The following is a 22634-nucleotide window of genomic DNA, read 5'->3' as shown; positions in this document are numbered from 1 at the left end:
CAGTGATGGGCAGAACTCCACAGGTGTCAGTATTGAGGGCAGCATTGTTCAACATCTTATTCAGTGTTAGGGATGGTAAGATTGGGTGCACTCTCAGCAGGTTTGCTGATGACACCAAGCTGTGTGTTGCAGTCAGCAAGTCAGCATGCTGGAGGGGAGGGATGCTATCCAGAGGAGCTGGACAGGACTGAGAGGTGGGTTTCTGCATGCCTTGTGGCATTCAACAAAGCCAAGTGCCAGGCATTTGCATCTGTGTTGGGCCAATTCCAAGCACAAATACATCCTGGATGAGAATGGTCTGAGAGCAGCCTTAATAAGAAGGACTTGAGGGCGTTGGCAAATGAGATGCTCAAGATGACCCATCAGGGTATACTCCAAGCTTCAATGGCCTCTCATGTCCGGAGCTGCATCAAAGGCAGCATGACCAGCAGGTTGAGTGAGGTGTTATTGCCTCTCTAGTCCACTCCAGTGAGACACTACCTGGAGTACTGAATCTAGCTCTGGGGCCCCTAATATGAGAATGATGTCAACCAGTTGGAGTGAGTCCAGAGGAGAGCCATGAAGATAATCTGAGGCCTGGAGCACCTCTCCCACAAGGACAGATTTCAGGAGCTGCGGCTGTTCAGCTTGGAGAGAGAAGGCTTCAGGATGAGCTAATTATGGCCTGGCGGTACCAGAAGGGGACTTAAAAAAAGTTGAAGAGGAGCTATTTACACACTCATGTAATGACAGGACAAGGGGAAATGGCTTCAAACTGAAAGAGAGTAGGTCCAGAGGATGGCTATGAGTGACCAAAGGGCTGGAGTGCCTCTCAGGAGAAAAGGCTGAGAGTTGTGGTTGTTCAGCCTTGTCTCAGGTTGCAATGCAAGATGTAACCAAAAGTATGTATTCTATTACCATCTGTTAAAACCAGGTGTGGCAGTGTTCTTTATCTCTTCCATGAGCCATCCTCCCTCCAGTGGGGTGTCTTCTCTTAATGGGCCATTGAGTCTCACTGTGGGACTGATAAAATTACATCATCCCATTGGGAGATGCTTCAGCTAGGGGAAGGAGCCAAGCATTCCTACCTGAATATAATTTGAGATTTGCAACACCACAGTCAGCCTTTCTCCACTGGATTCCCAGAGGAAGACTGGACCCATCTACACCACCACCAGACCTTCAGAGGAAAACTACACCCTTCTACAGGATCATTGCTTCAACAGAACCACATTGTCACTGCAGGAGGACTGCAGCCACCATTTAGTTAGACTGCTACAAACACCGTGCCCAACAGGGTGTCAGGTTGTATTCTGACTCTGTCAGTGGATAGGTTGGTTTTTTTTTTGTACTACTGCATTTTCTATTTTAATTTTTCTAGTAAAGAACTGTTGCTCCTATTCCCATATCTTTGCCTGAGAGGCCCTTAATTTCAAGATTATAATAATTCAGAGGGGGAGAGGTTTAAATTTTTCCATTTTAAGGGAGGTTCCTGCCTTCCTTAGCAGACGCCTGTCTTTCCAAACCAAGACAAGTCTGGAGAAGAGGAGGCTTCAGAGAGTGCAACCTTTTTGTTTTTAAGTGGGACTTAAAAGAAAGACAGAGGAAAGCTATTTGCCAAAGCATTCAGTGACAGTACATGGGGTAGTTGTTTTAAACAGAGTACAGTTATGATTGAGTATACAGAAAATATTTTTATGATGAATATGGTGAAATACAGAAATAGGTTACCCAAACGTGAGTGACTCCTCATTGGAAATGTTTAAGGTTAACGTTCAGAGGAATATTAAGCAACTTGATCTAATGAAAAGTCCATTCCCCCATCATAGGGCTGAACCTGGTGGACTTCATGATTGTCTTAAGATGGTAATATTCTATTGCCTAGAATAGCTGTAAAAAAGAAAAAAGTTGTACTTAAAGAGGTAACTTATAAATCAGATTTGCTGAGCTTTATAACCTTATGGGTACAATTATCTTATTTATTGTTTTCCAATTTTAATGGTGATTGCCACTTCCCAAGAAAATTTACAGACAGCACATAGTGTTCCAGAATAGCTAAGTTCCAGTTAGCTAAGTTAGTTTCTACTCTTAAATGGAAATTAGGATTTTAAGTCTTGCCTATGAAATTGCTGTCATTTGGGATTGGATAATAAAGCAGTAATATAGTCTTAATCAGGAAGAAAAAATAATAAAAGAAAAAGATACAGTGAAAGAGTGGAAATAGCCTATGTATTTTATATTTGATACATTAATCATGCAAAATAATAAAACTGCTGCGTTCTAGGAGACTTTTGGATCATTAATGAGTTACTAAAAAACAGTCTGGAGGTAGAGATACACCAATGTTACTGTCAGGTATTCATATAGGGCAAAATTCAATGCATTAACCAAACATTTTTCACCTAACTGATTTTGTCCTGTTGTAGAGACTTATCGATCAGTGCTACAGGTTGGTAGCATCTTTGAAAAAGCCAATTTTCAGCTATCTTGTCTGTCTGCTTAGGAAGGAAATGCTTTAATGTGTTGTAAGGTAGATGTAAAGGTGTAAAGGAAGAGGTACATGTGATTTACAATATCTAGGCGTTTGAAATCTCTCTCTCTGGGAAACATACTTTGTACATAGTTCCTTTTTGAGAAACAAAGGGTAGGATTGAAGGTGGAGAAAAGAAGGAAAGGCGAACGTTTTAATTTTTACACAACAGTAGAGTACATGGCTACAGACTCTAGGAGTTTGTCAAAATACAGAGTTCCTTTCTGTGATACAGTTTCCATGAATCAGACAGGTGCTCTTGGCGGTACACCTGCCTGTTCCTCTAATTAGTGTATTGCCACCCTAAATCCAGAAAAAACACAGCCTTTTAAAAAAAAATTAATATACAGTATAATTGATTGTAAAATAAGATGTGCTTACCCTGCATTAACACAATTGGCCCTTTTAAATCTAATGATCACCTTATAGTGAAAGGCACTTACACTTGCTGTATAAGTGAAAAGGCATTGTCCTCTGGAGTCTTTCTTGGTAGTGTTCTCCCAGAGATACAGAATCCTACCAAACTGCATGATGGTCAGGAGCAATTGTAAAGCCTTTGCTGGGTGCTTTGAAAACATAAAAGTAGTTTCTCTTAGTAAAGAAAACTTTAAACGCATATATGAGCATTTGTAGTTTCTCTTGTGTGAAAACAACTGTAAATTGTTTTAGTGTTGTCTTTATGCACTAAGAAAAGAGATCATGGATGTGAATTGCTTAGAATTGTGGTGGGATCTTCTCTGCAGAGCTAGGATTTTGTTAATGTCGGTACTTCTGACCTACTTCACTTAAAAGACAGCCCTTCTTCAAACTCTTGAGGTTGAGCAATACCAGGTGTGAATCAGCACACTGAATGGTTTCTTAGATCCCTGAAATTCTGAAATAGTTTCTGGATACAGAGTTTAATTACTGCTGTTCCCACAGATGATTCTGGAATACAAATTAAAGACATCTAGGTTTTGCTGCTTGTTGTAAACATAGGAGATATCTGGAGAAGTAAAATATGATTGCTGTATTCTGACGAGCCTGTCTGATTTTCATGGATTGCATGGAGGGTACCAATTCAATTCACAATAGCAAAACATTGCCAGTAGCTTTCTCCCATCCTTTTTCCTATTCTCCTATAGCCCCAGCTGAAATGACACGTGTATTTCCCTTGAAGCCAACATCCTGAACAATTATTTTTTTTTAGTCTTAATTGGTTTTTTTTTAGTCACACCCTTTATCTTTCTTTGGAGTAAAGTAGAAATAAGCAGAAATTGTTTCTAGTTTTGCTGTTGAATTTTAAGGGTTTACTGTAAGGAGCAGAATTAATGAGCCTCAGAAAACACAAGTATGACAAGTATGACAAAACACCATATGACAGTTGAATACTTAATTCTGTTGCTCGTCTGGAAGCTGGAGGTTGTGGTCACTTTCTATTACAAAAAATATGTTTCTGTGCTCTTAGTCATAAAAAAATAAAATAGTTTGATGTGAAAGGGACCTTTTAAAGGCCATCTTGTCCAATTCCTGCGGTTAGTGGGGACATCTTCAACTAGATCAGGTTGCTTTGTGCCCCATACAGCCTGGATTTAGACACTTCCAGGGATGGGGCAACCACCACCTCTGTCCAACCTGTGCTAGTATTTCACCACACTCAATATAAAATAGCTTATTTCTTACATGTAATCTTCTCCATTTTAAAATTGTTACCCTGTGTCCTGTTGTAACAGGTCCTGCTAAAAAGCTAAAAAGTCTGTCCCCATCTTTCTTATAGGCCTCTTTCACATACTGGAAGGCAGCAATAAGGTCTCCTCAGAGCTTTCTCTTCTCCAGGCCAAACAATCCCAACTCTCACCTTTCTTCATGCAGGAGGTGCTCTTGCCATCAGGTCATCTTCATGGCCTTTCTGTGACCTCATTCCAGCAAGTCTGCAGTGCTGGCATCCCAGAGCTGGATGCAGGGTTCCAGGTGGGGTCTGAGCAGAGCAGAGGGAGAGAATCCCCTCCCTCTCCTGCTGCCCACACTGCTTTGGATGCAGCCCAGGACATGTTTGGTTCTCTGTGCTGGGAGTTCCCATGGCTGGGTCATGTCCAGCTTGCTCCGTTCTTAGGGACCAAGAAAGATTCAGGAGGCAGATAAATCTGATTTTGACCTTCTTATGAAAATATATTAAACATCAGGATTCTATGCTATTCTGTCCCCATGTCCAGAGCTGCTGCAGAGGACAGAAATTACACAACTCCGTTGTTTCTACAGTTGTGGTGGCAAGCAATTTAATAGTGTAACCTCATGCATCCTTAAAAGGATTTTACATCTCCTTGAGATCTGTCTGAATTCAGATGATGCAGATTAGGAGGGCAAATTATGGCAAATCGGCATCTGGTTGGTATAAGGTTGTGTTTAACCTAGGATCTTCAAATACTTGCTATTGATATTTTATTAAACATCCTAATGTCATTACTTCATGTATTAGACTAGGACCTCTCTTAAGATACTGCCTGACTTAAGATGATGAGTAGTACTTAGTTGTTTGTGTTGTCTTTGGTATAGAGCTCATTACATCAGTGCACAAGTTGGATCGTACCAAAAATTTGAAGATCCCAAAATGAGAAATTAGCAAACTGCAAAATCCCATTCCCAGAGGTCAGCATAATTTTTCCTCTGTATTTATTGCAAATGCTGTAGTAAATCTTCCTTCTGTCAGTCTAGTGTTTCTGTTCTTGACTTTAGAAGATAAATGCTCCATACCTCCCTTCTTACTCACAGGTTCCAGAGTCCTTGAGAGGTGAACAGAAATCAAATCCTTGTGCTGCACCGTTCTGTTATCTTGTTGTGTTTTTATTTGAGCTACTTTAGCCAAAATCTTACTTTTCTCTCATTAGCTGAAAACATAAAATGTAAAGTATACATTTCATCTTCTGGTGAACTTCCGGTGAAGTTTCTCTGTTTTCTAAGAGCAGTTATTGAATTTTAAGAAATTACCTTTTTTTTTTTTTTAATAAAACACGACCATATTTTTAATAAAATGTGTTATATTATATATTGGTAGAACACAGCCACCACCACCACAGTAGAATACACCACACAGCCACCAGTTACAGAGACATAACTGAAATTATGCTTAGGAAGCTTTTTTTACAAGTTGTAATAAAGTCCTAAAGTCCTCATGGGTTTCTAATCAAACTTTTTGTAATGCGGTTTTTGTTTTTCCAGCTAAGTTCTTAAAATACTCAGTTTAATTATTTTGTTTTGTAGCAGTCAAAAATTGCAAATAGAATCTTTACTGCATTAATTGACAGACAAGGCCTAAGTTTTAAAAATTAGGACTATTTCAGATATCATTACTGTTGGAAATGCTGATTCCTGATGATCTGATGCAAGCTTGAATACACTAAACATAAGATTATTTTAATTATTAATTAATTATATTAATTCTGATGTTTTTGTAACTTTGTGTATGCCCTCTTAAATTTTTCATACAAAACTGAAAATAGTAAATTATTTATGAAGACTTTAAAGATTATTGGTACTGTCAGTGCATGACTCCTGTGTGATTCTCTTCAAAATGTATAGTTCCAGTTATGCTTGGAACATGCACATAGTGTAAATTTAAAATAATTGGTTTGTTTGGACCTATATAGAAATTAAAGCTTTTCTCTGTAAATGTTAATTCAAGCATTCCTAGTTAAAATTCTAGGTATGTTTGTACATAAACATGAGGTGTTAGAGTTACACATGGTTCATCCCATTGTTTTAGATATAGCAGACAAGAAGCAAAAAAATCCGAAACAAGCTAATATGAAAAAATTTTAACTCCATACCATTCAAAAGCAGTATAGTGAGGAAGACGGGGAATCAGGATCAAGCCAGATGTCTTCTGGCCTCATAATCACCATCAGCCATTGCTTTAACAGGGGCTATTTCAGTCAACCCTAGTAATCCCTGTGCAGGTGGCCACTGGCTGTAATCTGAGGCTGCAGTTTTCATTCTAAGAACTAATTTTGATTTTTCTACCTGTGCACGTCACCTTTTATATACAGTGTTCTTTTGAAAGTGTTTTTCTGTCATTTTGTTCTTGTGTATTTCCTCTACAGACTTCTTTGCTCATAACTAGCTTTTTAACAACCAGTAGAAGCCTGATTTCCCCTTTCTTCATTTAATCTTATTAAAAGCATTCAACTTTTCATTTTCATTCCAAATTATCACTGGGTTGAGTGCCGTGGTCTTCTATCTTTGCTTATATTTAAATTTTGTTTATTTTTAGTTTTTAATGTCCTCTATTAGGCACAGGTAGTGCTGTCTGGCTAACTCAGGATGATGTGTATTGGCATCTCTTTTTATTAACTCAGGGATTGTTGAGATGAAAAACAAGGGATGGGACCACCATGCTATTTAAGATGATTTATTGTTCAAGTGAGCTAGATAAGATATCAGTTTCGAAGGTGTGATTTTTGGAGAGAAGCAACAAGTCAGCCATAGCTCAAGGTAGTCAAGGGTTTCTTCCTCACACCGCAATATTGGACATTTTGGTCCAAAAGACAGTTAACACAAAACTTGTTTCTACTTAATGACCTAGCACCCTTGCTTAATTCTGCTGCACTGCGTCCGTCTTTTAGCCAATAAACGGATAGATCACATCCCCACAGACACCTCTTTTGTGGCTTCTAGATCCTTAGCCTGCCCTATAAGTCACATTATTACAGTTAAACCTCTCACTATTTTACCTAATTTCTTACTTACTCAAGGCATATTCTTTCTTACAACTATAGGAACATAAATTTATGATTTTTCTACCTAATGTCTGTGTACCTTTATCATTACATTAACCCAAGCTCTTTCTAAGGCTGCAGATTGAACCTTTCAGCATCTGTGGAAGTTTCTATCTTTCCATTTCCCACAAAGGATGAAAGCTTAAAACAGCTTGTTGATTCACTGTTGTTGATGATTGACCATTGCAACTATCGCCTGTGTTGTGTTTAGTTCAATTTTCATTTTAATAGTTGCTGTCGGTCACTCCTTACATTCATCATTGAGCTTCTGTGCTGTGTTTGCATGGCAATGTACCAGGAGGGTGCAATTCTGTGAGAGGGTGCTAGAAGCTTCTCCTGTGTCCAAGAAAGCCAGTGACAGCTGCCTCCAAGATGGACATGCCAGAGGTCAAAGATGAGCCCATCTGTAATGGTGCCATTGGGATATTGTATTTAAGAACAGGAGAAAGATTCTGCACCACAGCAATTGCTAAAGAGTGAAACTGTGTACTACTATGAGCATAACAGCCCTGGTGACAGCAAGGTCAGTGCAGAAGGAGAGGGAGGAGGTCCTCCAGGCACTGGAGCAGAGTGTCCCCATGCAGCCTGTGGTGAGGATCATGGTAAAGCAGCTGTGCTGCTGCAGTACATGGAGGACCCTACACTGGGGTAGGTGGATGTGACTGAAGGAGTCTGTGAGCCTGCAGGAAGTCTGCACTGGAACAGGTTTCCTGGCAGAACCTGTGGCCCCATGAGAGAGGAGCTCAAGCTAGAGCATGTCTGCTGGCAGGACTTGTGACCCTGTGGGGGTCCACTGAAGTAGCAGCCTGTTCCAGAAGGATGATACACTGTGGAAGAGATCCATGCTGGAGCTGTTTGTGAAGAACTGTAGCCCCTGAGACAGATTCACATTGGAGAAGCTTGGAGGACTGTTTCCTGTAGGAGGGACCCCACCCTGCAGTGAGGAAAGAGTGAGAGGAGTCCTTCTCCTGAGGAGGGAGAACTAACTCTAACCTTGAGGAAGAAGCAGCAGAGACAACATGTGATTAACTGATTGCGCCTCATTCCCTGTCCCCTTGTGCTACCTGGGAGAGAGGAGGTGGAAAAAAATTGGGAGTGAAGTTAGACCCAGGAAGAAGGGAGAGCTAGGAGGAAGGTATTTTTAAGATTTGGCTTTATTTCTTGTTATCTTACTCTCACTTGCTTGGTAATAAACTAGTATTCCCTGAGTCAAGCCTGGTTTGCCTGTGATGTAATTGGTGGTGCCTCTCTGTCCCTCTCTTGACCCGGGAACCTTTGGTATAGTATTTTCTCTCCGTTGTCTGGCTGAGAGACAAGAGAGAGCAACTTTGGTAGGCACCTGGCATCCAGCCAAGGTCAGCCCACCACAGCTTCATGTGCATGTAGCCAATGTCTAGCTCTCTAGAGCCTTTTCCCATTTTAGCAGGTCACTGATCAGTCATAGCATGAATTGTTTGGATTCTTTACATTTTGATATTTAATATGAAGGCTTTTAAGTAAGTTTTTAATTTTTTTTTCAGTAATTCCAACATATTTTATATTGTAGGTCATGCGGGAGTGTCTGCCAGCATGATGAAGAAAAGAACATCCCACAAGTAAGTTGTTAATATATTTACTAAAGAATAGCTCTCAGTAACTGGAAGTACTGTTCTAGAAATATATCTGTATTGTTCCACTCACTTCTTGAAAATCGTGGAATAATACTCAGTCTGTATATGCGTGTAGTCAGACTTTAAATTCTTTCTAGAAGGTAGTAGGAAGTAAAGTCCCACAGATAAAGTTTTAAACATTGTTCTGACTGTTAACGCTATAGTTTTCTTGAAAATAATTTTGAAATTCTTTCTGGAATCTGTAGAGAAGGATTTTCAAGCCTGAACTTAGCCATGTCTACTGTAGGATGTCTGTTCTCTGGCACAGAGTTCAAGCAGTTACCAGGTCAAAAAAATCTGCAAATCATGTTTACTAAGAACCTAGTTGGGAAGGAATCTCAGATATTTGTAATAATGTATGCACTCTAATTGTAGTGTTGGAAAAGATTTTTCATTTTTTAAAAATAAAGAATGTACTGAAATACTTCTGTAAGGAAGCTGCTATTAGTATGTGAAGGAAGGATACCTGCTTTTGCTATATTTTCATGGCATGTATTTTTCCATCTTCAACATTTTAAATAGTAGCAGCTGAACAGTGGTGAGTAGCTGTGTGAAAGTAAAGGTAACCTTCTGGATATAATTGGTGTTAGTGTCATGCAGCAAGATACCATATCTGGTGAGAGAAATCGAAGGGTAAGTGGGAAACTTAAACTGTTACTAGTTGTTTGTAAGTGTAAAGTCATATAGTGTGTATCAATCACAAGCAATTTGTTTGGCAGGTGTATTTTCCACAATTAATGTAGTTAATCACTGTTAACAGTGTTAACTATTTCCCAGAGACAACACCTGATGTTTAACTACTCTGATGCCTTCCACCAGCTCATCATTATCCATTCTTGTCTACCTTCATAGAAGGCAAAGAGAAACATTTATTTGTCTAGGGGCAGGTAGAGTTGGTTAAAATTTAATTTCTCTTGTTCTCTTTCAACCGCTCAGAGAAAGGAGTGTATGATGGGAAGACTATCAGAGGTGGGTTGCCTTTTGTACTTGAGGGTGGCTAGATTTGTCTTTATTGTTGTGTTAATATACACTTATTAAATAACTAAATAGGCTGTAAATTTGTTAGCACAAAGGCTTTTGTGGGACATAAGAAGTTTTGATCCTGAGTGACATGATTTTGAGGTACTTAAGCATCCAGCTTAGTTTTATGTTAATTTAGCCTAGTTCAATTGTTTATTATTTAGTTAGGGTTTTTTTGTACCAAGCTAAGATGACTTCTTGTGTGCTGCTTACTGACTTGTCTGAGAATGAGGTAGAGTAGTAGAATATTGTTTGTATTTATAGTTTGCCATAAATACTATACGCTGATACTACTCTGAGCCAATATGATAGACCATGAGTTAGTACTGTATACTTTGTCACATATTTAGCTATTTATTTAGTTACATCCCCATTTAAAGAAAAGAAAGCCTACTGGCACTCAAAGACCATTGAGATTTTAAAGGTTTGTTTCAGAAGGTTTGTGGCAGAGGAAGGAACAAGGCATGACTCAGTAACTGAGGTTGTGATAGAATGAGGAACATGGATGAGCCTTCTGAACTCTTTAAATGTTAGTTAACTGTTGAGCCTTTTGGAGATGGTTCCCGTTGTTACAGGACAGTTCTTCCAAGTACTCTGTCAGTGGGTGGTGGTGGTCTCTGCCAGTATGAAGCTGACCTCACTGGTATCAGATCAATCAGTAAACTCACAGATGTCATTCTTTCCACCCTTAGTGTACAAGGATAGTGCAAGATCTAGCACACATATGAAACAGTCCTTTCTTTATAGGCTCTCCAGATTTCTTGTAGTCGGCAATTCAGAGATTTCAAGGTGTAGGTTATAATTGCAATTTAACTATAAGTGAGTTTAGACACTATGAAATCTTGATACCACTTTAAAGTAACATACTCTCGGCTTCTTCAGCATCTAGAGCTGAAATTCACAACTGAATTATTTTTTTTACTTTTGAGGGAGTACAGAATGTACTTTAAAACTTCTGTCTTTAATTAACGTGCCTCACAATCTGAATATTTTGAAAAGTAGTTCATAGCAATTCTCTGATTGCCATTCTGTTATTAATCATAGACATTAATAAGATCACAGTTGTATTAAGAGTTGTATCCTACTTTCAATAACTTTTCTGTTTTGCACTGTGAAAGATTGAAAACATGCTGACTGCTGCTGCTGTACTGCTTCTATAATGTTTTATAGTTTTCATTCTAGTTTTTCACAGTTGTGCTTGTTTTGCATATCTGAGAGACAGGGTTTTCTTTCATCCTTCTGGGATTTATTTTTTTTTTTTTTCCTTGTGGTGTTTTTCTGAGGTGCCATGATCAGGATAAAATCAATCAACAACCAAACCTAAATGGGTAACTTTATGGATTACTGGGCATTGCCATTCCTGTTTTTCTAAATGCTAGTTTGTGTTTTAAGCACAACCCTCTGGTAATGGCTGATTTTTCTGCTACCCACTGCAGTTCTGCAGTATGTTGGCTTCCCTGGTAGCAGTTGCCAAATTAAAGTTTGTGCAAGGACCATATAAACACAGCTTTAACAACTGGGCAGATTTCCTTCTGGCTCTGTAGTATTTAGAACGCTTCCAAAGTTTCTGGTTCAGATAATGAAACTTTTTTGCACTAGGTTTTACTTAACAGCTTACAGCCTGCAAGATAAAGAAGAGGATCAGAAACTTCTGGGAATTGAAGGGCTGTTTACAGTGAGGATGTGTCTGATGTGTCAAGAAGTATTTCCAGGACTTGATATTTTCTGGTTTTCCTGGCTTCATGTCTTACATGTCTAATTGTTTTCAAATATTCAAGAGCAAATGTCTGTGGAAATTTTAAAGACTGTGTTAATTAATGAAAGAGAAAGAAAAATGATGTTGGATCTTCTGCATAGAGTATCATAGAAGGTTATTTATGTAACTTGATTTATTACAAAAATGCCACAATGTTGAGGAAAGGAGAGTTGGTTACTTGTTGTCTTACATGGAAGTACAATCATAACTTACTTTTTAATAGTTAAAATATTTTGCTTGTTTTCTTACCATGTTCAGATGCAAGAAGTAGGTTTTCCTTGATAATATACTAGTTTGAATATCTAATTTCTTACAGCATGAATCACTTCAAATGAGAAGTGAGCAGCTGTTCAATAATGCAACCTTAAAGCAAAAATTTGAACTGCAAGTACACCTAGTGAGTACTTGACTTGTAATTAAATTCCTAATGCTCTTTGCTCTATGAGGCATTTTAAATGTAGTTACCTGTTTGAACTTAGTTATGTTGTCTTCTTCCATAGAATGTGTGTAAAGCTTTTTGCCTTATTGTTCCAAATTAAAGTGCATAATGCTTTGTAGGCAAAAAGTAAAGTTGACCGTGAGGTTGAATATCAATAGCTTTGCAATCCTTTTCAAAGATGAAATTATGAGCAACATATACTGCTTACACTAGACAAAGCAACATCAGTTTAAGCTTATTTTATTTCTATTTGGTTTTATTCCCTTCAGAATGAAGCAGTGTTCCATTAGCACTAATTAAATAAATTGAATACAAAACAAACTCAATTTTATGTGCTGAGAACCAGATCTCTGATCTTATTTTGTAAAGTGAGCTATTACTGACACTTACTACAATTAGAAACATATATATATTCTTGTGCAGAACTAGAATTTGAAAATGCATTCTAGTTTTTTGCATAAAATTACAGACAGCTTAGTGGGAGAGTCTCTCTTTACAGGAACTCCAACCTGTTCCACTTATCTGTGCTATCAAGGTTGGGAATGCAAAACTGCAGTCTGATCTTTGAAAAACTCAAATGATAACATAAGTGAAATTTGAAAACACCCTTGCTAAGATCTTCATGGTTATTTAAAATCTGGAGGTGGGACAAGTATTGAAGTTAATTGTGTATTTTGTTCTTAATAGTTATGATTACAGTTATGATACAGCATTGAACATTCCAATATCATATTGCAAGTCTATTATTCTGAAATACTGCTTCCAAGATTTCAGTGGTATGATTGTTATCTGTATTTTTTTGATCATATAGAGACTTCCATGAGAGCATTCATCATACCCGGAGACCTTTATCTTTGATCACTATCTCTAATCTAAGGAAGAATATTGCCTTCTGCAACTGATCGTCTTTTAGATGTTACTTTTAAGCTAGTTGTGTACATATACTACTGCCATTGAAATGATGTGTACTACAAATAGTAGCCCAAAAATTTATTTTACAACTAGTTGATATCCAGAAGAATTTTGTATATTGTCATAATTCTGTTAGTTTCTTCCATTTGTGTTCAAAATTGTCAATTTGTGTTTTTAATAGCTGGATAAAACAAAACTTGTGTAACACTTTTGGGTGATTTGGAACTGTCAAATAGCTTACATTACAGTTCATCAAAATAGCAACTGTTACTTACCAGAAGGAATTTCTGTGCCAATTCCATATTCCATGAAAATATCAGAAGGACATAAAAATTACTTGATCTGTTTTCTGCATAAAGGAGTATCCCTTCTATGGCCATTTACATTACATGCAATTTTTCATTTTCCTTATTAAATACAGAAGTGTTGTTGCTGTCATGTGTCTTTAAAACTACTTGGAGTCAAAATTATCTGTAAATGAAGGAGCCTAAATTTTCTCTAGGTGAAAACAGGTCTGTTTTAGGGAAAACGAACATTTTGAAAGAGTTTCAGTCAGCCACATAATGTGCTTGCACTGACTTCTTCCTCCTGGGAAGGAGTTGTTTACTGTTCTGTAGAGAGCAGCAAGGTAGTAAAGTTGCAATACTGCCAGCTAACTATGTGCTTTGAGACTTGATCAGGTGAGTTTCACTTTTGACATTCAGTGTAGCAAGGAATAGAATGGTTATTTTGGCTCAAGCAAACTAGAATTTACTGCTAGGAAACTGACTTTATACAGCATGTCAAAAATGTGTCACTACTTTTAAGTGTGTTTTTCTTTTTTCCAATAAAGCGTGATAAGCTTTATGCTCTAATTTGAAAAAGGTGTGCTAAGCTATAAAATATATTGCCATGTAAAAGCATATAGCTATTTTTTAAAGTAGAATTTTGAATATGTATGTACTTGTTTAATATTAATGTTTGTATCTGTGTACAGAAAACATAGAAACAATGTGGGACCAAGCAAACCTATATCTCAGCCACGAAGAAATATTGTAGGCTGCAGGATACAGCACGGATGGAAAGAAGGGAGTGGACCTGTAACACAATGGAAGGGCACAGTTCTTGATCAAGTTCCTGTAAATCCCTCGCTCTATCTCATAAAGTATGATGGATTTGATTGTGTGTATGGACTAGAACTTCACAAAGATGAAAGAGTTTCAGCACTTGAAGTTCTTCCAGACAGAGTTGGTAAGTGTTTTGGGTTCTTCTGCTAAACAAATAAACGTATTGGCTGACATTTATCATTAAATGTTTTTCACTAATCCCTCCGTACTTCCCCCTAAGACAACCTGTGACCACTTAAATGTTACTGGTCAATTTAGTTTTTTCTCTCATGGCAGGTAATCTAAATCCTTTAAATTTTTTTCTATTCCACAAAATTTTGATGATGCTAGTGACTGCAGTTGCTGTCTTCTGTCTTTAAGTAGTATGTAGTACATTTTGTAGGTCTTAGATTAATATTGATATTTCTGTTAGAATTCCAACTCTAAGCCATCTAGACTATGTTGTCTCTCTTGTGTGTCTAACAGTAATAAAGTTACATTTTTTCTTGTGCTACCAACAGGAATTTATAATAATGACAGGAAGATATGGTCTTAGTGAATTAACCAGATTAGTAATAATGTTTTTTTGTTTTTCAGAATTAGAACTGGATTGTTAAACTGCAGGTTTTTCAATCCACCAAGTTTGATACCTACTCAAGTAAACACTAGTTGGTAAATAGAAAAGGCTGTTGCTTCTCCTAAATACAAAGAAATTGGTAGCAGTCTATAGGGTGGCGTTAGGAGGAATCAAACCCCAAAGCTAAATTAATAACATTGTATAACTGCTCTGAGATTAGGCCTTTTGTTTCTACCTCTCTCTGTCCAGTGTCTAGTTAAAGTTCAGAGTCTTTGCTGCTCAACTGATCTCTCCTTAGCTTGCATTATGATTGTTTTAATTCATGGTTATTTTAACAACATTATGAAGTTCTTAGTTCTACAGCACAAAACTCTGGGATGGACAGTGTTTGTTTTGTGTATGTACTAACTGCCAATTAGATTTGTGTATTAATCAGCATAAAGATTGTTTTTTTACAAGGATACATATCTATGCATTTCAATGAATTTGTGAAATGCTTTCATTTCAGCTTCGTCTCGAATTAGTGATGCCCACCTGGCAGACACAATGATTGGTAAAGCTGTGGAACATATGTTTGAGACAGAGGATGGCTCGAAAGATGAATGGAGGGGGATGGTTTTGGCTCGAGCTCCTATTATGAACACATGGTTTTATATTACCTACGAGAAAGATCCCGTCTTGTACATGTACCAGCTTTTAGATGATTATAAAGAAGGTGACCTTCGCATTATGCCTGATTCAAGTAAGTAGGCCAATTACTGTTTCCTTCTGGCTGCTTTTTGTGTTAAACATTTATCTGTGGTTTATTTATGAACAAGAAAGTTGACAAACAAGCATCATATTTGCTATTCCAATTTTTTTTAAGTATCACCGCTAACAAATATGGTAGTATAACAAAGAACATCTGTGTTAACTGCTGAAATATTTATGTTTTCTTAGCAGTGACATATGCTGGGTAGTACTTTTTCATAATTATTCATAATTCTGCTGAAAATATGGGTATACCACTGTGGAAGAGTTTGTTTCTGTTTTTTAGTGGAAACTGACAAACCAGAAGTCTTCCACTGCTGTTTTCTTACGGAAGTATCATGTCTTATGGAGTTGGCTCTTGATTTGTGTCTCTGAAGCAGTTCTTGTGGGAATGAATATTTTGGCTAAAACTAATATTACAGGAAGAATTTCACAGACCTGTGTGTCTTTGTTGTGAAAGACTTCTTGTTTTCCCACTTGCTTGTGGGAAAGAAGTACTTATTTTTTGAAAATTGATTTTCTCTCACATTTTGTAACACACTAGTGAGAAAAATATATCCTCTTATTTCCTCTTATTTTGCATGGGAAGTTGTCTTCTTCTTCAGGACTTCTATTAATTTAGGATTTTAACAGAATCAATATTGTTCTAGAGATTTAGATAGTCAGTACAAAAAAAGAGATTTTAAAGAATACTTTGGATTTACTTCTCCTGAGAAACAAAACCCTTTCTGACAGAAGCCATCTGAGATTTAAAGAAAATTAATTGTAACTAATACATATGCAAAGTACTATGTAGTCAGCCACTACAGTTCTCCAATTAGTAATTTGTGGAGTTTGAGAATATCTTCTTTCAAATGCACCAGTGGTAATGTTCTACTGGCAGAATAAAAAAGTGGCTCTTACTTGCATACCCTTTGTGTTAATGATCTCTGTTTAGGTTGTCCTCTCCTCCACCCCTAGCAAAAAACAGTATCTCTGATGCTTTTAAAGAATGAACCATAGATGTTAATGGAAAAAAAATGACCTTCCTCTTCTTAAAGAAACAAAGTCCTTAAGACTTGAATGTTAAAATAACTGGTTCTTTGTATTAACCACCAAAATGGACTAGGAATGTATTTTAAGTTTGCTTTACTTTCTTTCACCTTGAGAGTAGGAAAGGCTTATATGCTTTCTTTCCATTTAAATCTTATTTGCTTTTAGTGCACTTTACGCTCTGTGCTCACCAAGAGATTATTGCTTATGGATTTTCTAAACACATTGAAGTATTTACTTTCTTCCCTGAATGTGAATGCTTTCCAGATATTTTGAATCATGTCCTTCAGTCAACAATTAGATGTTAGTATTTTGTAATAGTATTTTTCATATCAGATTTTAGAATATTTGCAAATACTTCTGTAAATTTGGTGGAATTTACCATAATATCATAAATAAAATTTCTAAGGTACTGTCCCTTTTCAAATACAGGTTCTGCACATGTGAGGAGACCAAATAATAGATAATTTGTTTTAACCTTTTTTCTTTTTGTAAAGGGAAAATGTATTGCTGGATCTTTTGCTTTCTCTACACTTGTAAGTGAAAATGTAGAAACTTGCATCTTTGCCAATAAAGATTCCTCATATAAAACTAATATTAAGAGGATAATAACCGTGTGTGACAATGCATTTATAGAGGAACTGGAGCACAAGAAACTTCTGTTTGCAGAAGAATTTTTAAATGTAAATGAAAGCTAATCTATTCATTCCCTGTTGTGGTTTTTTTTTTTCCTCTTCTGAGAGTTCTTTCACAGCTCTCAAAACTGAAAATAAAATGGGTAGAATCTATAAGGAATTCCTAATGCAAACTTTTAAACAAGTTATTAATTTAAAAGCTTACAATTTACAGAATAAAAGCCACAGCAGATATAATTGCTTCAGAAAGTTTTTCAGTGGAATACAAGTTTATCTGAACTAGGAATCAAAGAGGAGCTGAGAAAGAAGATGGAGCTAGCTTCCAGTTCTTCATACGTCTCCATCCTTTATTATATTTGTTCTGTGATTGGCTTGTAGACAATCACTTGGCATGTTACAAATCACATCTCTCATTATCCAGATTTAGCACAGGTATTGGCTGGTGAGGTTGTGGAAGAGAGGAAAATAATACAATCAGACCATACCAAAAACATTCTTCAAATACAGAGTCAAAAGCCCCTTTTAGTAAGGAGTTTACACCTACTACCGTTTCAGAAAAGATGCTTTTGTTGCAGTTGAATGCACACATTGAACCTTCAAATAATGTGTGTGGGAAGAGGGAAGTTAAGTTAGACTACTTTTCTGCTAAGGAGGTCCAATGCCTCTTTCTGCTCATGGCTTAAATTCAGTTACCTACAGCCATTTTCTACAACTTGTGTATACACCTTCCTGTCAAAAATTTACTTCTCTTACCAACCAAAGTGCTATTTTTGTCTTAATAAAATGAAAGACATTCATTACTTGAAAATCTTTTCTTCAGCTACTTTCTACAAGCATGGCAATTGTTAGGTGCTTGTCTGAAAGAAATTAATTAATCTGTTTACAACTTTTAATTGTTATGTAAAAGTTTTAAGGAAGATTCTGCAGTTGTCTTCCGTTGTGCAAAATTTTATTAATGCCTACTAAAGCATATTGGGTTTATGTTGCAGATGATTCACCTCCTGCAGAACGGGAACCAGGTGAAGTTGTGGACAGCCTGGTAGGCAAACAAGTGGAATATGCCAAAGAAGATGGCTCGAAAAGGACTGGCATGGTCATTCATCAAGTTGAAGCCAAACCATCTGTCTATTTCATCAAGTTTGATGATGATTTCCATATTTATGTCTACGATTTGGTGAAGACATCCTAGACGTCATCATGAACTTTTGCCAAATTTGTGGAACTATTAAATGTAAAATTTGTAGACACAAAGACTTGACTGCTTTCCAGTTTAACGAAAGCTTAAATGTCCCTGCGAACCCACAATCTCTGCCAGCAAAACTGTTTTGTTCTGAGTAATACAAACATGACACATTTTGTGTAAGAGAACTCCTTTTCTTGAAGGAAGTCAGTATGTTTGGGCAGGAGGGAGTTAAAAGCAAAGAACAGCTGCAAATTCAAGCTGTGTAAAGTTGATCTAGTATTGTAATCATTAATCTAAATTTTTTCATACATTTTGACTTTTTCTTCAATCTTGCACTCACTTGTTCAACTGCCACATGCAAGTGTAGTTTGCTATTTTGATACGCCTTTTTTTGTAACATTAAATTTAATTTCTTGGATACTGGCAGTCCTTGTTTTCAGGGTTGGGACAGCGGTGACTTTTCTGAAAGGTTTAAACAGTTTGTGCAGTATCAAGGAGTGCCTAACCCAAGTAACATCATCATTCTGCTGTGTTTCTACACTTTATTTCAAATTTAGCTTTTTAAGAACTTGCAGTGCGTGGAAATGCTTGTGCATTTTTTACTAGTCACAGGGCAGTAGGATACCAAGTGTTTGGATTACGCACCTTTCAGTGAAAAGGCTTTAAACTATAAAATTACATTTAATCTGTATAACCACTTAATTAGAATATGCAGGTTAATGGCCCACATTTACAAGTTGTAGGAACCAGTAAAATACATGCAACAAGGCTGCCTTCAATCCTAAGTGTTGTACTTCTTTCTTTGTTATACACACTTCTTAGCAAAACCCAAGTGCTTGGTGCCACAACTTTAACAGTATATATGCTACTTCAGAAGACTTTAGACTACGCATTGGCATCAGTAGTCTCTCATTTAATATCAAAACCTAGCAACCTGAATGTTTGTGTGTGGACTTAGAAGCCTAACAGTAGTTAATATTTTACATGGTAAATACAATCTCACGCCAGGGGAGTGGGAGGGGGTGTCCTTTTACAGTGAAGATGTAACTTTAGAGAAGGAGAAGCGTTTGTTGCCTTCTGCTCAGTCTGTTGCATTCCTTTGTGTTGGTTTGCTTTTAATCATTTCAGTTCGAGAAGGCATCTTCCCAGTTTATTCTTTTTCTGGCTTTTCCACATAAGGAGTGTCTGGACAAATCTACAGTTTAAACCTGTTGTTGCCTTTTGTGGTGTACATTGTACTTGCTTTGAGGTATGCTGTTAACATGAATTTCATTCTATGAACACTAGAGTTCTGCATGCCAGTGGTGTACTATCTAATGGAAGCTATAGGCAGTCTCAGTGGTTCAGTCATCTGCATTAGATTGTGGATGTAAATAGCAGCCCACAACTGCAAAATTTTTTCATGGTTATAATCTTGCAAGATAGTTGTAAATGAAAATTAGGGTTTCTTAAGTGTGGCAGCTTTTAAAAATAATGGAATTGGAACAACAATCCAGCACAGCAACAAGGTTGTCATGTTACAATAAGGCAGAGCTCTGCAAGTTTCAAAAAACTGCTTCACAGAAGTACAGAATGTGAAGACAGTTAACACTGTTGATGGAAGGAACAAATACCCTGATATCCAACCGTGTGCCGTTAGTGGAAGAATGCAGGAGAGGTGCTGTTAATCAGAGGACAGAGGTGCAGATGACCTCTGTTGTGGGTATTCTTGATATTGAAGACTCAGTGGTTTAAGCCCCTTTCTGTCCATTTTTTTGCCTGATTTCATATTTTAGCCTTAAGGCTTGTGCCTCATTATGCTGTTGAATGGTAATAAATACTCTCCGTATAAATATGATACCTTAATTCTTTGTCCATTGCTACTATATTGCATTATGTCCAGTATTTCATCATGGGCAACCAAAGGCAGGCTATTGTCTTTCAGTGAATAGCTTCTTGATGCAGTCCTTATGCAGTAAGTACCTGAGTCGTAAATGTTTCTTGTGTTTGAACAAAGTGAGCAGATTTGCAACACAGTGTTTTCATCCTGCAGATCTGTTGTGTTTTCTATTGACTCTTAAGAGTCCTGCATGTAAATCTCAAAGCTGAGCCTGGCTCCATGAGCCCAAGTCGATATTTGTGGCACAGGAATGAGTGAGTATATTAATTACACACGAGATACATGAATAACCTAGTACACTGAACTTGGGGCTATATATCTGAGGAGTAAGAGGTTTGTTTTGAAATAATCTGAGGTTTAGGTCTACTGGAACACTTTTAGCATTAGGCTTGCATTTGTGGGTTTTCTGCAAGCCTATTGAATACACTATGTATTCTGACAATTAGGGTATAATCTACAAACTGTAAATTTCACAGTTGTTTTACAATGTCCCTGTTGTCTGTTGTGTGGGTATTTTCACCTTATTTTTTCTTCTTTTTTTTCTTTTTTTCTTTTTTTTTTTCTTTTTTTTTTGGATAGCTTAAACCACAGTTTTGAGGCTTGAGACTAATTCCACTCCCTGCCCATCTGCTTTGGGCTTTGTTTTAGGCTCATGTTTCAGATCTGCATGCAGTGCTTGCGTTACCCTGGTAACTAAATGTTGGTTCCTTGTTATAGGGGTTCAACATTACTTTCCAAAATCACATAGGGCTTGTGATGGCACAAGCCATGGATCTTTGTATAAAAGTTATTCACCTTTCACATTTACCTGCTGTAGTATTGTTGTATATTGTGTGTGTGCGTGTGTGTGATGTCAGGCTGCCATGTAAAACTTAAAAGGGAAAAAAAAAAATAAAAAAAACCAACTTAAATGCAGACCATCCTTTTTTGCATGCTTAGAGGGTTAGAACATTCAATGTAACAAACTAAAGTTGCATGTTAAAATGTTTAGGTTTTTGTTTTGTTCTGTTTTTATTTTGTGTTCAGTTTTTTGTGAATTTGCTTATTGTGCTGTTTTAATGGTTGTTAGTAGGATTAAATGCACCGGTGAGACGAGCATAGTGCCAACGGAAGGTAATTTTCCAGTTGTATATGTCATACAGCATTTGAAGGGACCATGTATTCTGTTAAAGAAAAGAATAAAATTTCAGTTGAATAGCAGAACCGCTACATTCTTCTTCTTTCTTTTGAGTGCCAAACCCTAAACTATGCTGGAGTAAAGATGGGGAAAACCCTTTTTGTTGGAATAGGTAGAAGCATTCTTTAAATGGATTGTTTAAACATAGGAGCTTTATCTTCAGATAGAATTTACTAGTTGTGTCAGGGAAAAGAATTATGGTAAAAACAGTTTCTGGTTCCTTGAAAATGCTGTGCTTTTTGTATTTTACATCATTAGTGCAATTTGGATGGTTCTTGGTATGTGTATAGTTCAGAGGTCTTCGTGTTCGCATTTTTAAATTAGGTAATGAATTCATCTTTAGAGCTTGGTTTCTTTATTTTTATTTTATTTTGAACAATGTAGACAGTTCCCTGTTCTCTGCATTTAGAAGTATAAACACTTTAAATTGTTACTTAATTCTGTAAGTAATTTTTATAATTATGATGTAACTCTATCCTTAAAACATTTAAAATAAACCCTTTATGTGCAACTTATGCCTGTAAACTTTGTTCTCACAAGCAAAACATAGTAATGTGATTTCAGGTTATGAAGAAGCAGTATCAATTTATTATTTTAATGTTGAGCCATGTATGCTGGTGTAATACTTGCCCTATGAAATACGTTTGCTTGCAAAGCCAAATTTTATTCTTTTTTTTCAAATAAGTATAAATGCTGGTAAGATGGAACTTGCCTAAGGAAGAGCATACTGTTAAATTGTATTTAACTAAACACAGAAAACTCTCCCCTCCAGGGGCTGTGTGGGTCTGTTAAGCAGTCTCTATTTCCAGAGTACACAAAATATCTTGGCAGTGGGGAACTGCAGAAGCATTTGGCAGTGTTTTGGTGATACATTAATTTGCTTTGAATTAAAACAATTTAAAATTTAATGAAGTGTATTTTACTGGTAATAAAAAACAAAGTTGATGCAAATTGGAGGTGATGAGCAGAGAAGATAACATCACCATGTTGTGGATTTTCTAAAGTCCTGTAAGTTGTTGTGAAGACTTTATGTGGTTAAATTACTAAGGCAGGCTTTCCATGTTGAACAGATTTTCTTTATTACTGCCTTTTTTCTGATAATAAAGGGTGCATGGCACTTAAAGGATGTGGTATAGTGGTGGACTTTGTAGTGTTAGGTTAACAGTTGGACTCAGTGATCTGAAGTATGTCTTCCAACCTAAATGAATCTGTGATTCTAAAACACACTTTTTGGCGCCAAGCTCATTTAGTCGTATACTGAAGAACATGGAGCATGCCAG

At 36.9% G+C, this 22634-nt stretch overlaps 1 protein-coding gene across 4 annotated transcripts in view; it reads left to right on the top strand.

Annotated features, from left to right (window-relative positions):
• Positions 1-21869, top strand: part of SPIN1 (spindlin 1) — a 59438-nt gene extending 37569 nt beyond the window's left edge. For all 4 annotated transcript variants that reach the window (XM_014258816.2, XM_014258817.2, XM_005530059.3 and 1 more), the window contains exons 3-6: positions 8807-8855; positions 14013-14266; positions 15207-15440; positions 18105-21869. In XM_014258816.2, coding sequence (XP_014114291.1) covers positions 8807-8855; positions 14013-14266; positions 15207-15440; positions 18105-18304 — 737 coding nt within the window. In that variant the 3' untranslated portion in view covers positions 18305-21869. The remainder of the gene's footprint in view (positions 1-8806; positions 8856-14012; positions 14267-15206; positions 15441-18104) is intronic.
• Positions 21870-22634: the final 765 nt, after the last annotated feature.

This window comes from Pseudopodoces humilis, chromosome 4 (assembly GCF_049639895.1).
Source record: "Pseudopodoces humilis isolate 2021_Gansu_Grassland_sample_001 chromosome 4, ASM4963989v1, whole genome shotgun sequence".
Lineage (NCBI taxonomy): Eukaryota > Metazoa > Chordata > Aves > Passeriformes > Paridae > Pseudopodoces > Pseudopodoces humilis.
Note: the sequence above shows the minus strand (reverse complement) of the source record. Positions and strands in the feature narration are given on the sequence as shown.